The following is a 16016-nucleotide window of genomic DNA, read 5'->3' on the forward strand; positions in this document are numbered from 1 at the left end:
AAAATCTGCATTCCATACATTTATTTCTTCTGAAACCAATGTCACATATTGGTTGTATGAAAAATGATATTTACTGTTATTAGCACTGAATGGTATTTTTAAGGACTTCAGCATATTTCACAGGCACTTATTTTCTAGACACTGCACTTGTCACAGCTTAAATTTTATTTAACTTCAAACCTAGAATTAACAATGCCTGTTCCCTTGCTAAAGGTTCTGTATAACTTAAATCAATTAAATTTAAGCGCATATTTTACAAAAACGCTCACTTGACCCATCTGAAATACATCACCAAATTTGATTTTTTTTTAGCAATTATAGTTCTCTGAAGAAAAAGAAAATCAAGTCTGTATTTCAGAGGGTATTTTACTCGAGCATATAGTGCCACACACACACAAAGGCTGCAAGGAGAGAAAAGGATTCCTATTAAAAATAACAAGTGCTGAAGAGCTTATTACTTCTGCTGCTTCCTTTGCACCTGTACTCAGTTAACCGAGCCTCTTTACATAAAACCTGATTGTTTTTAGTCGCCAGCAGCTCTATCCATCCTTTAATTGATAAGTGAAGGATTATTGCAGACACCGCTAAGGGGATGTGGACTTTTACACGTGTTTTACTTCATTAGAGAAATGAGTTGAGTTTGAACGATCACCCCAGAAGCTCGAGTGAACCGAACTCAGATGCCAAAGCCCTAATTTCAGGCTGTGGCGCGCTCTCCCACCGCTCCAGCTGTTGCGGGGCAAGAACTGGAAGGGGAGGCGGGCACCCTCCCAGGAGGGAATGGTTTTACTGATCAGCGCGGGAGCGGTCGCTCCCTTTCTGCCTTGGCCATCGGAGCTCGGCCGGCTCCCCCAGCCCTAGGGAGAAACACGCTTCAAACCTGTGTGGGTCCTAAAGTGGTCTTTCATGGCGGAGGCTGTGAGGAAGGAATAATGGCAGGTGGGCCAGGTGCACTTGAAGGGCTTCTCTCCCGTGTGCAGCTTCATGTGGTTGTTCAGCGCCCACTTCTCGGCGAAGCTCCTGTCACACAGGTGACATGTAAATTTCCTGGGTAGGCAAGAGAGGAGGAATTAGACGCCCGCGGGTGCACGAAGCAAGCGGAGGAGCGTGTTTTTAACCCGAAGCGCGGTAAACGCAGAGCCTTTCGCGGAGAGAATTGCAGACCGGGTCTGTCATGTCTGTATAACCAGGCATTGATTTTTCTGTCGAGGCCCGGCACTTCAGCCATTTATTCTCTGCTTTGCGGTTGGGCCCAACGGGTTTGAAAAATTCTGTTACAGTCCAGTCACCCCTGAGGCAAATGTGAGAATGGATTTCACCTGTGCAGGCCCACACCACTTATCCAGGGCACGGGCTGTCAGAGCAAAGGCTAAATGAAAAGCTATCCATACTAAACTACTCAGACACCCGCACCGCTCGGTGCCACGCCGCCGCCGCCTCGCCGCCTTGAAATACTGCTTGTAATAACGCTGTTGCGATAATAAACAAAAAACTGCTTCGAAACGAAAATGCGGGTTTTTAAAAGGGGCTGCAGAAATTGGAAGTAAGTGTTTTCTGATAACGCGTTCTCCTCCCCAGCGCTACCACAGGAAACATAAAAGATCCCAGTCGTGGCAAGGAAGGGGAGAAAAGGCAATTCATTCTGCCGAGCAGAGCCACCGCGCGCCCGCCCTCGCCGAGATAACTTCGTAACAGCACGCAAAGCCAGCCGAAATCTAAGGAAACCTTATTTCGCGTCTAGGTTCCCATGCTGTGATTTTTGTTAAAGCAGACGCCGCGATTCAGATGTTTGTGTTTTACAGCTATAATATTGCAACCGAGAAGCCTTTGTCCCCCTTTCTCATTTTGCTCTGTCAACCTCAGGCTGCACCTTCACTTTATGCCTCGCTGTCTCAAATATAATGTGAATTTTTATGCTGGCAAATTTAAAAAAAAATTAACAGAGAGAATCTAAGCCACAAATAATCTTTTATTATTGTCTTGCATGATGTTTTTAATGTTTCTTCATGCTTTGCAGGAATAAAATCAGTCTCCCCTGCCAAGAAAAAGAAACATACACACAAATATATAGAAAACTAGAAATACAGAACCAGAGGAATTCCCTTAAAAGGTATTAAGCAAACCTGACTGTGTATACAGAGATATCGCAATAGAGACAACGTAAAGCACCAGCTAAACTTAATACCAGGGTAACTAGCTCGACCTCATCATACATGTGAGTTTACTTATTTACTAGGCGTGGAAGCACGCTATGAGGTTATTGGTATAGCCCTGTTAATTCAACAACAGCAGCAAAAAAAAAGCGGTGAAATACATACTACGACATTACTGCTATTATTTAAGTGCTCAGCATTACACTGTAAAAATCCTGTTTCTTATCTGGGAAAAATTCATGCAGGCAGAGGTGCTGCAAGAAGAGCCCTTGCTCTGCAGAGGACATGTGGATGCGGTGCAGGTCAAGAGGTGATGACAGAGAGAGATGACCAGGGTGTCAGCAGGTCAGGTTTATAAGGAGAGTATAGATTTTACCTCTTTTACCTACCTACACCATAGAGAACAGGTCATTTGGCCTCCATACAACTAGAACTAGGCTCTTCACATTCAAAAATATTTAGTGACAAATTTGGTAGATTTCAGAATATTCAGTGATATTTTTGTAAGAATGGGTTGTCTGATCTGGTGATAACCACACCATTTTCAATAGCAATTGCGCTAGCCTAAGAAATGCCCTTATTTTCACTTGTCTAGGCTATTTTTCCCATTTGCATTGTGAGGTCCATCTTTTACGCCAGCCTTATCAAAGATGTGTTACTTCTGGCAAGTTCCAAGCAAAATGATGAAATCAGGTATGCCACTGCCCATAATCTAGGAAAACGCCAGATATTTTAATATATTAACACCATAATTTGCACTCAGTAGGTTTTTTTCCCAAAGTGTTTTACAAATACAGCAATTTCATGTATGTATAATACAGCTAACTGAAGATTTCTTTAAAGGATATACTTAAAAATTAATTATCTATGTTAAGCAACCTATTTAAACAAACACTAATTTTTCCCCAAAAAACTATTTTCACAGACAGAGAGTGAAAGATAAAGAAGATTTTGTGTACAGTTCTGCTATATCCCAAAGGCAAAAAAAAAAAAAATATATATGCTGAATTGAAAACAGACTTTCAAATTACTATATCACTTGATCACTGCTTAGTGGCACTAGCGAATGACAAATATAGCTAAATACTTCCAAATGCACAGTAAAAAAATATCATGTCCGTATATCTCCCTGACAGGTCTTCATGCATTTCACATTTCAAAAGCGTGACAGGGATCTTATTTCTAAGATAAATTCCCCTATCTACTTATTTCCTCGTGTATTTATTGTGGATCTAACCTTCTACTACAAGAAATAAATAAGCAGGTTAAGTAGATGCTATCTTTTAACAAATAGTTTCTCCAGACTGTATTACAACTTTATGAATGACAAAATAAATCCCTCATTTTTAAATCCACCAAGACGTACATTTAACAGTATTGCACCTATTGAACCTCAATGTGTACTCTATTATTCACACACAATAAAAATGTTAAAATAACACTGGGAGTCTGTCTTTGAAGTGACAAAAGCCAGAAAAATCAGAATTAAAGCTGCAACTCCATCTCTAACTAACCGCTGTGTGTGCCTTTGGTAGCAGTCCAAATAGGGTTTCTGACCTTTCTTAAGCTAGCTTTGTATTCTTTTTTTTTCTTTTTTTTTTTTTTTTAATTCACCTCCTTAAATGGAGAAGGATAGAAAAAGATCACAGGAGGCCTCAGTGATGACGGTGATTTCTATCTCTCTCAGGTTCAGAGACAGTAGAGCCGTTTAGGAACTTCCATTTTTTATTTTTGTAAATAAACAATTGTTAATCAGGCATTTTTTATTTCTCAGTGTTTTTAGACTTAGAGTAGTTTAACAAGATTCTATTGCTCACTTCCAGTATTTGCAACAGAATTTCATGCAAGAATTACTGATCAAAGTTTATGACAGTACATTTATATTTTCATATACATGTTGCATGGTCTTAATCAAGCACAGGATATCAGCAGAACTGCTGCTGATTTCCTGATGTTTTGCACCCACTCGCAGCTAATAAAGGGTCTTTTAATCATTTACCTCAAAGAAGAGGTTGCAGTATCGCCAGTTGTCGCAAAGTGTTTGGCAGCAGCAGCAGCTCATGTTTTCCAAGGAATGTAAATAGATGTATTCACCCAGAATTTAATGGGGAATGGCTTTTTTCATGAAGTTCCTGCTTCGTTCAACACACAGGATGGCCCTGCTCTACAAGCATCATTTGGTGGAGAAGACTTTTGCCCTTCAGAATACTCCTCACACAAAGTTCTCTGATCAAATTTTTTCCCCTTTTGGAGAGTAACCCATATGCCTGAGCTCTGATTTAATTGTTAAATCCCACATTTCCCTGCAGAACAAGCAACAACAACATAACAAACTAATGCCAAATTTTTGAAAAACCACAAACTTTCACATGATCCATCAACGGGGCCAGCATAAACTTCTGCCACCATTCATAGAAAGATAACAGCTATCCTTTACAGGAATCAATGGAGGAATTTGGGTCTGCATTAGATCTCAACAAAATTTGCTGATGATACAACAAACCTACTATATGCCACATTAAACTCCTATTTGTGGCTGAAAGCATATACTACAACTCATCAGCTCTTCTGTCCCTACATTATACGCCCTCTCTCCCTTTACTTACCTTTTCCTCATCCTGTTTTCAGTCATCTTCTTCTCAAAGTCCTCCATCTTAGTGCCGCCCATTTTTGCCATCTTCCTTGCTGCTACTCCTACACACAAATGCAGCTTCCTAGCCTTACTCTTCCCCCATAATGTTCATATTGACAAATTTATAGTCAACCAACAAGGGTATCTCAAAGCATAAAAAAAATTAAATTTAACTCAAAAATACACTGTGTGCATAAAATTAGTGCATATGAAGCGCATGTGTTCTTTCCTCTTCATAACCCAATATATTTTCCAGGTATGGTCACACAGGAACTGAGTACAATTGGTAATTTCATTTCGCAATTTCTGCATTGTTAACCACATAGATCTTAGGCCCTGAAATCTGATGGAAAGCTGCATTTTCCCAACTAGAATAATTCAAAATTAAGGGGGGAATGGGCAGGAAAGGGGGTTTAAAAATCTCATATCAATTTTTCAGCATTGAATCGAGACACTTGTTAATTCAAATATTGCTATACAAAGTCTATGCAGAAGATACCGATGATAAAATTATACTCATTCCATCACATCTTCCTAATAAGCATCTACCAGAAACATGAGCTTCCTAAATGATACGCACAGAAAGGAAATATTCTTACCCTCAATAGCCTTGCAAGTATTTGAGGAGACTGGTATGGCAGTAGGAGGGAAAGCTGTGCAACACATCTAAGAGCAACACTGAACTGTGTACCATTTCTGCGGACTACCAAAACTGGATTATGACCTTAGGTGGTAACCTCAGATCCAGCAAGTGAATACATTTCTCTAAATTATTGATGTTTGCAGCATTTATCTGGCTTTATTTTGTTGGCTAACAACTGCTGTCTATGTGTATAAACTTTAAAATGTAATTTCACCACTAAACTATGCGTGTTGTCAAGCATTTAAAAATAATAATAACAATAACTGAGTGCCAGTAAGTGCCTAGCAAAGGACAGTTTGAAACACACAGTCTTCCTCAGAAGAGGATATTTGCATGAAAAAATTGCGTACAGGTGCCTTAAAACCAAACGCACCTTGGAAAACTGAGCAATGCATGAGGTGATGTATCACATTCAACCCACTTGTTTGAATGGATCTGAAAACCTAAGGAGATGACATTCTGGAAAGTCTCTCAAAAACGGCACCGAAGGGTTCTGCACTCGTCGGCACTCACGCTTCTTCAGCTCCCAAGGAAAAAAAGTCTTTTCACAGCTGCCATCGCCTCGACTCTCAGTCTTATTATGAGATTGTTCTGACTTGTGCATCAGCAATAGGTTACACACATCAATTTCTGACCTTTGCTTCAGCTTTGAAATATCACCAATTTCAAATTTACCTCTCCTAACCCGCCAGGCTGAACGCCGTGTTTTGCAGAAGCGACAAAATTGGCCCGTTGCCTTCAGTGCAGCAGCAGAGCAGAGGAAAATAGAGGCCTATAGCTACAGGTTGGTTAACAATTCCACTGGCAATAGACAAGCTAGATGAGCATACTGACTGAATAACACCTTCAGTCTTTCTTCTGACTCTGCAGTACATTTTGAGGTGAAATGTAGTCAAAATTTAGTCTTGTTCCTTTCCCGAGTATTCACACCTCTGAAAACAGTCAGTTATTCTGTTGAGGTGCCAGCTACTATTTTTACATCATTGCTTTTCAGAATAGAAGCACACTTTAAATATGCATCTTCCAAATTAAAAACACTTTAAAACATAATCAAGTATAAGCAAAGTAGAAGTAAAGGTTACTTTGCGTGAGGAAAACAGCCCTACGAGCCAGCTGAAAGACATGATGCAACCACCAGACACAGCCTCATGATTCCCATTGTATTCACTAAGGCATAATGGAAAGTTTTAAATTTATCATCTTCCACAGTGTTATAATATTCTGTCAATTTTGTAACATTAATCTTGCTGCAGAGCTTTTTATAACATACAATCACTTAAAATAGTGTCACAGCCTACTGTTTAATGCACATAAAGGTATGTTTCATTAACACTACTCTATGAGTTTTTACTAGGACAAATATATAATCTAGAAAAAACTGAACATCAGTGTATAATAGTAGTGATTCAAAAGCTTTTATACCAATAAAACTCAGTTTCATTTGAACACTGTTTTTCCTTACCTAGAGGATTCTAGAATATAGTGCTGGAACAGAAACCCTGGATTAACAAAATCTAATGGAACTGTGCTATAAAATGAGCAATATTTTTTGCAGTTCCATTACCTTTATCAGTTGCTCTCCATCATAAATTTCTCAGTTGTGACTACGGTGCATGTGACAATGTTTTTACCTAAGAAAAGCTTGGTCTGCCCTAAAACTATTCTAGATAAATTCAACCACATTCTGGAAAATCTCATAGATTATTAATAGATTCGGGGGGGGGGGGGGAGGAGAGAGATGGAAAATTTTGAATTCTGTAGGAGAAAATAAATCCCTTGACCAAATGCTCTACAGAGTATTTCACATAAGCACAAGTAGCTCATGGCATCCAGGCAGAGGCAGAACAGAGGAAAAAATAGAACTGTAATTCAGTCTATAAATTAGACTGAATGGGACTCATCCACATGTTTTTAAAACAAGGTCTTCAATTTTTAAGAGTAATATACACTGTACTGGAGTTTAGAAGATCAGATTCAAACCACTAGGATCTTCATGATTGTACACACAGCTATCAAATGTCTGCACATTTCTGAGGAGAGAGAGATGCAACTACCTTGAGATACCATGTTGTCCTCGTTTTGACTGGGACAGAGTAAGTTTTCCTTTTTAGCAGCTAGAAGAGCTCTGTGTTTTGGATTTAGTCTGGGATTTGTTATGAGAAGAATGTTGATAGTGCACTGATGTTTATAGTTGGTGCTGAGACCTCAAGGACTTTTCAGCTTCCCGTGTTTTGCCCGTGTGCAGGAGCACAACAGGATAGGGGGAGCATGGCTGGGACAAAGGGTCCACAACTCCCCTTATGATTTGAACTTAGATTTGGGATTAGAGGGCCAAATTGGCCAATGGAGTATTCCGTGTCATGCAACATCATGCCCAATATAGAGATGAGTGTGGACCAGGAAGTGAAGGACTCTCTTTCGCTTCTATGGGAGTCTCTTGGTCTCTCTCTCTTTTTGGGCCTCTCACTCACTCATCTGGAATTGCAGTGTCAGGATTTACCATTCCAGGATCGCTTGCTGGGATGAGACAGGCATTGGTCACTGGGTGGTGAGCAATTACACTGTGCATCACTTATTTGTATATATTACTAGAATTATATACTTTCACATATTATTATTACTATTATTATTTTATCGTTATTACTTTTAATTTTATATTATTATTAAACTGTCCTTATCTCAACCCATGAGTCTTTTTCCTTTTTTCCCTTTAATGCTCTTCCTCATTCCCCACGGGGTGGGTGAGGGTGAGCAAGTGGCTGCACAGCATTTAGTTGCTGGCCAGGCTAACATATATATAACATAACATATATGACACATATATGTTCCAAAGGTTACATCAAGATGTCACTTACATCCTTAGGACTTCTCCAAAAATGGACACAGTTAAAGCAAAACTTGGGTTTAGAAATATCTTTTTATTTCAATTTTAATTGAACCATTACCTGTCTTCAGGGATATTAGAAATTTCCTTCCATATCTTTTGAAAATAGAAGGGAAATCCAGATAAACAAATATTAGAACTCAAAACTATTGGCACCTTGATACCAGTGCTTGTTTCCTGTTTCACAAAGACAAAACAGTTCCTACCTTTTAACGTTTTGATATTTGCTGTCAATCTATTTATTTATTTACTTACTTTGGAATGTGGCAGCTCTCCACCATAACACTGGTAGTTTACAGCAGAATAGCAAGACTGACCGTGACTTCTGTCATTAGAATAATAAATCCTGATAGCGAATACAATCAACTCACAGAGTGGAGGGTGCTTGAAAAGCAATGGTGCATATTAATTTTGAGCTAAATCTTATCGTCCTTTCTCTGACAGAACATCCGCTCATGCAAGAGCTGACCCTTTATTCTAATGCATATTTGCAGGACCAGACTATTAAGAGTGAGTTTTGCTGTATGTGAAGTTAATAGTTTAAGCCTTGAGCAGAGGTTTCCCCTGAAAAGTTTCCTCTTCAAGATGGACATCTAGCTAGATCTAAGAGTCTAGATAGACTGTAGTGTAATCAAACGAAATATTTGAAAAAAAAACCCACAAAACCCCAAACTCTACCAGACCTGAGTAGACAAAATAATTTTATTTCGTTTAGGCTTTTGACTACCTCTGTGTTCAACTGCACATAATTGTAAAACACAAATAAAACTCAACTCTGTGTATTCATGAAGTGCTGGAGAAGATCAGCATTACTTTGCACATTTGCAATCAGCTACTTTGGCAGCTCACACATTTCTTATTTTTCTACCACATCTTCTACGCTTTGCATTCTATCCTTCTATCCAAAAAGCCCAGAACATAATGGCTAGAAAACAGCAGATACTGACTCTTAGTCTGACCCACAATTAATTTCCAACTTTAATTAAAATTTTTATTAAAAATATATTTTTTTTAAACTCTAGAGGTCTCTCAAATGTGATGAAAACTACTCGTTTGCTAACAAAACAAAGGTAACACAATGAGTTTGATTTAGGTCACAGTGACATCAGAGAGGTTTATTTATTGCCAGCTTTGTAGCATCCAACAAAGCTTTAATCTGTGACATGCTGTAGCTTGTAAAACAGCAAAGTGGTGTGGTATCAGAGAAACTACACCATGCCATACATTTCTAAAAACGTCTGGTGTCAAGCACATTACACTCAGCATCATCGTCAAGAAGAAAGAGAAAAGGGATTTTGGGGGGTTTGTTTTTTGTGTTTTCAGTATACATTTACAGCTGAAACAGCCTTTGAAAATTCCTATAAAGACTTCACATTCTGAGAGACAGCTGTTTTTGTATAGTCGGAGATGATGAGAGTACAATGTTTTTATGAAGCTGAAAATCAGGGCAGACCTTAGGTTTTACAAAGGAAAAGGAGGAGAATCAAGACTTGCTTCCATGAACTGCAGAGCTCATCCAGCGTCAGACAGATACATCTCAGTAAGACAGAAGGGTGGGAAAATTGGAAGATTTCAGTGTGTGCAGGACAAGGATTATTCTGCTTGTTCAAACCAGGGTTTCATCCAGTATTATGGGAAATGAAGGAGTGCAGTGGCTAAGTCCACCGTGGGCTTTGGGTACCAAAACCTCCTCTCCAAATCCAGCCATGTTTGGCTGACCCCCTGCAACTTTTGCAAGTCTTTCGAAAGTGCCTTGGGAAGTGCGAAGCCGTTGCGGGTAGATTAACAGAGCCTGGAGAACTACAGTGGCCCGATGGATGTCTGGCTGCTGAAAACGTGACCGAGACTAAGGCTTTAACAACTGTTACATCTGCCTGAAAAGAAGGTTCCTCTGAAAATTAACCAAACGCATATTGGGAAATACATGTATTTGTAGTTCAGCTACTTCTTAATTACATTTAACGCCTGCTACCATGCTTCAGATTTCTTAAAATATCAGACTTGTTGAAATCGATATGCCAGCGATAGTTTGTACCTGCTGGTTAATTTGACTTGAGTTCAGCTACCAATGCGAGAAGTTCACCTGCTTGTGAGAAGCCCACATCTCCCTGTTTGTTCATAAACCTCCTCGGCACGGTCGAATTCTAACAGAGAGTCATTTACCATATAACCCTGTGCTGCAACGCTGATAAATACATAAATAAATACTTTGATTTTGACATCTGCACTTTAAAGGTATTTTCTAAACAACCAGATAGTTCCACTGCTATCACAACTAATAAAAATTAATTTACTATGGATGCATGGTTAGTGTGTTTCTTGAAATTGAGGAGAAATGAGAGAAAATTTCCTTAGAACTACAAGAGAAGACATCTTAAATGCAGAGGAGTGCAGAATCCCCTTATGTTTTTTGTGGGTTTTTTGCTTTTAAATCAAACTGCTCAGTCAAATAAGCATTTTACAGGAAAAAAAAGACTAAAATTTACTTTTTTTTTAAATCAGTTTGTATTCATTTAGTGAGCTTTTTTAAAAATCTTTGCTGTTTTTAATTTACTTTCACTTGAAATCATATTGAATAAAATAAACCTGTTATTTATAAAAAAATTCAAAAAGAAAAACAGAAAATCCCCTGAAGTAAAAATAAGACTATATGCTGAAAATAACATACCACAGACTTGATGAAAATCTAAAGCAAGAAAAAATAGTAATATGCCTTTTATTTCATCTCTGCAGTTGACAACTTACTGCAAATAGGTTTTTACAAAGTTACTTATTTTGTTATTGTATTTAGATAAATCTTATAAGAGAATGACTGCTGGTTTGTGATTTGAATAGGTTCTCAGAAGAAGAGCCCACAGTTGTCACTGCAGAGAAATACCAAGCTACAGTATGATTTTACTGACATCAGTAAAATATCAGACAAACTCGGTTTGACTCAAATCAGCTATAAGCACTATTTTTTTTCTAGACCTAATATTATTATAATGCGATTTTTCATTATTAGTCCAATTCAACTTGTATTGAAGTCAATGAGATTATACTGAGTTCTATAAGTATTAGATCAGCCTCTACGATGATGCTACAGCTACAACAAAATGAGTCTTGTCAGAAGGACTCAGATAAAGTACATCAAGCTTACATTGTTAACAAATTATTAGTGTATTAAAAACTGAGTTTCCAAATTCTCATTTACTTTTCAGCTGTTTGTTTATTGTATCTCAGCTGGTATTCTCAAAATAACTTTTCATTTTAATTTTTACATGAGCTGCCTCAGTCACTTTCATTTTCATGGTTTTGTCCACTGGCATAATATTCATAACAGTTTGCCAACATTATTAGAAGATGTTTAAACTCAACTAAAACATATGCCTTACAATTTTGCCTATGTTATAGCAAGGGGAAGACCGATATTGACTTTAAAAGGTTTTCAGTACTTATACAAAATTGCCAGTTTAAGCATTGGTTAACCTATCAAGACCTCTTTGAAACTTGGTTTTGTAAGATTTTCCTTAGAGTTCCTTGCGATTTAGGCAAAATACCATAGCACCCAGTTGGCAGAAAATGCTGAATTAGGTTGACTTGGTATTATTTGTGATAATAGTGGAACCACAGTACAGCGCGAGATGATAAGACTGATATAATTGCTTTAATATAACATGCAAAATGTTGCACATGTGGAATAGAAGAATTGAAAGTAAAGAGGAATATTTTATGTCTCAGAAAATAATGAAAATGTAGCTAAAATTCACGGTCTTTTTAATATCACACATTTTGCTAAAACGCCAAGTGATATTCAGAGTGCTGTTGTGAGTCTTAAATCATATATATTCTGTCTACTGTAAAAACTGCACATTCAAAAATAATTAAAGCCAATATGTCTAAACTGCAACATACAAACTGATGTACAATCTCATTAAAAATATACTGAGATTTCTGTAGAAAGTATCCCAGGATTCAACAGGAAAAAATGTTTACTTGGGAGTATTATATAGTATTTATCACTATTTTAACGTAATGTTTATCACGAATGTGCCAGCAGAAGCTTTCTCCTCAGAAGGTTAACTCTTTGAAATTAAACAAAAATTATGCATGGAAAGTACTTAATTGTTGTTCTCTTCCTATTTTTAAATGGAGGAGGTGCATAGCATTACCAAGATATGCATGTATTTTTAATTAAGATAGTATCATTCGAGGTTGCGATTCCTAAGCCAATTTACTATTTCAAAACGCAGTTGTTCTCAATATAAACACAAGAGGATCACAGTATTGTTGCACAAATCATTATGCTTTTAACAGCTGTTCATTTATAGTCTTCATCATTTTGAAAACAATAGGAACATGAACAATTGACTTTATGCATAGAAACGTATTCTTCTGCCAGGTATGTTCCCCTAATCAGTCGTGTTTCTGTTATGTTTTCCCTTCTTATGACCTAGAGATTAAATTCGCTAAGATCCTTCAAATGAATTCTGAAGAATTTTCATTACTATTTTAAAATAATTTGCATTACTTACTTAAAAAAAAAAAAAATACGTGCAACTGAAATTACAAGAACTCTGAAGTCTAAGATCCAAATAAGTATTTCTGTTTCACATGGTTTCATCCTAAATCTTTAGATTGACAAAACAGTAGCTTTTCAGTACAGTAGATTACTTTTATTAAACTACATTTCAGATGTATTTCAATCATATTTTATTACCCTTTAAAATTAAATGAAATCAGAAGATTTAGGAGATTAAACGCCATTAAAAAAGATTAGACTATCTTTCCTATTATAACGTAGTTTTCTTCCTACATTTTCTTTTCAGTTTGTCCATACCAAAATATACCCCTGCCAGCAACAAAAAAGGTATTTTGAAAGTTTAGATTATGGATTGCCTATTATTGGCTACAGAATACCACTGAAACCACTCCTTAATAATAATTTCCATGACATAAATACTATAGAGTCAATCGTAGTTGATCTAAAAAATCGGACATTTTTCCATGTCAAGTCTGGTCTGATGAACCATCAGGCAAATGACGGCACCATCACTGATAAGCCATTATCAGTCTCTTAAAATTTCAACAAGAAACAAATCTCATTCTCAAACATGGTGGTAGTGAAATTAAGACAGCCACCCAGAACACATGCGCAGGTTTTTCTGCTACTCTGTGGCAACTGCTTTCTTTATCAATTAATTCAAGTACTTCTCTGGCCAGGAAGACTGCTCAGCTATTGCTAATAAAATATCGATTTTTAACACTGAATTTTGAAGGACTCTTATTTCTAGACATTTTTCCAAGCTGTAAGGCTGAGGGTGCTAAACACACTTGCTCTTCATATACTTATCCCAGGGTGTTGTCTGCTCTTTTAGCTGGAAGCAAACCTCTAGTAAATTCCTATTTATCTCCTTGTCAATCAAGAAGTGAATGACTGACAGTAACAGAGCCTTATCTGGGACTCCTGTCTGTGCTGCATTCTGCTAAATGATGTCATCGCTCTAGCAAAAGAAAATAAGCAGATTATTACAGTGACTAGAAGCAAACTAAACATTTGGATTTTTGCATGGACAGATTTACACACTGTCTGTCAGATAAAGCACAGTTTGCCTGCTGCTTACACAACAAGAATGTGCCTGACAGCTTCTTCCCAGCTTTAGTATCTGATTACATAAATAGGCCATTCCCCACCATTCCTAAAGACTGACAGTCTGTCTTAGTTTAAAGAGCAATTTCTAACTATCAGCCTTTCTGTCTTGCACACGAGGTTGATTATCATCAGGGCACTTCCTGGAGGTCCAATCAGTTGGTTTTTCTCTCGAACTCAGGATATTACTAAACTTGTAGCCACAAGAATATTAAGAAACTGAAAAATTCTTCAGTAAAAATTCACCAGCGGTGACCCAAAACTTACATCCCCCGTTACAGTGAAAACTCTGACTTCTTTAAACATTCAGATAAAGATTTTAGGTGACTGCTATTTTCAAGGAACACAGTGAATACATCTGGGGGAAAATAAAAATCTTAAAAAAAGACAAAGAGGAAAAAACAAATAAACTGAAAAATCAAAAAGAAAGAACAAACTCATCCACAAAGTAACAGCTAACTACTACCCCCCCACCATAAAAAGGCATTTTTCTTTATGAGTCGGTCTCAGGAATTCATAGAGCAGCTCTGCTGTCCAAGTCTGTACTTGCCCTCCCAAATTAAACTTGAAAACTGTCATACAAAGGATTTTCATAACCTTCTGTATGGTTTTGTATTAGCTGTGCAACTGTTAGTCTTTTTTAATAATTCTGTTTTTCCAAATCATACCTCAATAAAATTATGCTTTAAATTAGACACATTTTACTGTTGCTAGTTGACTAAAATATTTTTAAGGTATAAGCATGTAAAAGACATGCCATTTTTCAAAGCTAAATGTATGCAGGTGTTAATGAACTTATTTTAAAAATGGTTCTGAGCACTGAAAAGGGTAAACACGTAATAACTCTGCTGTTTACAATGGTAAACAATTGCAAGTCATAACCACAATATTGTTCCTAGTTATTTCAGCTATAACTTGCAAGGCTTCATAGCCAGACAAACCAGATGAAATATGTTGCTGCAGGTCTGCTCTGATGGATCCCTCTGAAATACCCACATTATTGCTTTTATTTTATTATGTACCACACTTCATAACTGTACACAGCAGAGTACAATAAAAACTGCACTACACTCCTTTAAGTACTTATTAAATAGGTCAAAAAGTTACCATAACAAATAACTTGCTCTACTCAGGGTCCATTAATAACACATCTTGTTGGGACTCTAAAACAAACATGGTGGGGGGGAGGGGGTAAAGAACTGTGAAGAAGTGTCTGTTATTTGGTGCTACTGCTTAACAGTTTGTGCTTAAAGAGCGTGATATTATTAGTCATAGCATTACTCAGTCAATTGCTGTTCTAAAATATTAGAATTGACACAAGATGGAAAATTGTGCTATACACAGCTTTAGGAGAAGGGGCAGGTCATTATTTTGATCCTACATGAAATTCCATCTCATTTGTGAAGGTAAGAAACATCACAAAGCCTAGTGCTAATTTGAGGTCTAGAATTTTCCTACTGTTAGGAGCCAGGAGAGCTAATATTCATAGAATCACAGAATGGTTTGGGTCAGAAGGGACCTTAAAGATCATCTAGTTCCAACTCCCCTGCCATGGGCAGGGACACGTTCCACTACATCAGGTTGCTCAAAGCCTCATCCAAGCTGGCCTTGAACACTTGCAGGGATGGGGCATCCACAACTTCTCTGGGCAACCTGTTCCAGTGCCTCACCATCCTCAGAGTGAAGAATTTCTTCCTTATATCTAATCTAAATCTGCCCTCTTTCAGTTTAAAGCCATTGCCCCTTGTCCCATCACTACACACCCTTGGAAAAAGTCCCTCTCCAGCTTTCCTGTAGGCCCCCTTTAAGTACTGGAAAGCTGCTAGAAGGTCTCCCTGGAGCCTTCTCTTCTCCAGGCGAACAACCTCAACACTCTCAGCCTGGCTTCATAGGCTTGTGATTCACCTGCACAAAGCATTTAACCTCCTCACATTAACATTCTTAAAAATACTAATTTCTCAATCTAGGCAGAAGACAGGAAAGAAATAAAAAAGGCATATCCAGGCAACAAATGAGGAGGCTACAGGGAAACAAGATCCCCGAGGCACATGGAAGCACAGAGGGGATTGAAACAA

The 16016-nt window shown here is 37.7% G+C and overlaps 1 protein-coding gene across 1 annotated transcript in view; it reads right to left on the bottom strand.

Annotated features, from left to right (window-relative positions):
* The window catches only part of ZNF407 (zinc finger protein 407), a 362003-nt gene that overhangs the window by 147930 nt on the left and 198057 nt on the right, over positions 1-16016 (bottom strand). The window contains 1 exon segment of the mRNA XM_086608533.1: positions 881-1047. Within this exon segment, the coding sequence (XP_086464659.1) occupies positions 881-1047 (167 nt within the window).

Source organism: Tauraco erythrolophus, chromosome 3 (assembly GCF_009769465.1).
Source record: "Tauraco erythrolophus isolate bTauEry1 chromosome 3, bTauEry1.pri, whole genome shotgun sequence".
NCBI lineage: Eukaryota > Metazoa > Chordata > Aves > Musophagiformes > Musophagidae > Tauraco > Tauraco erythrolophus.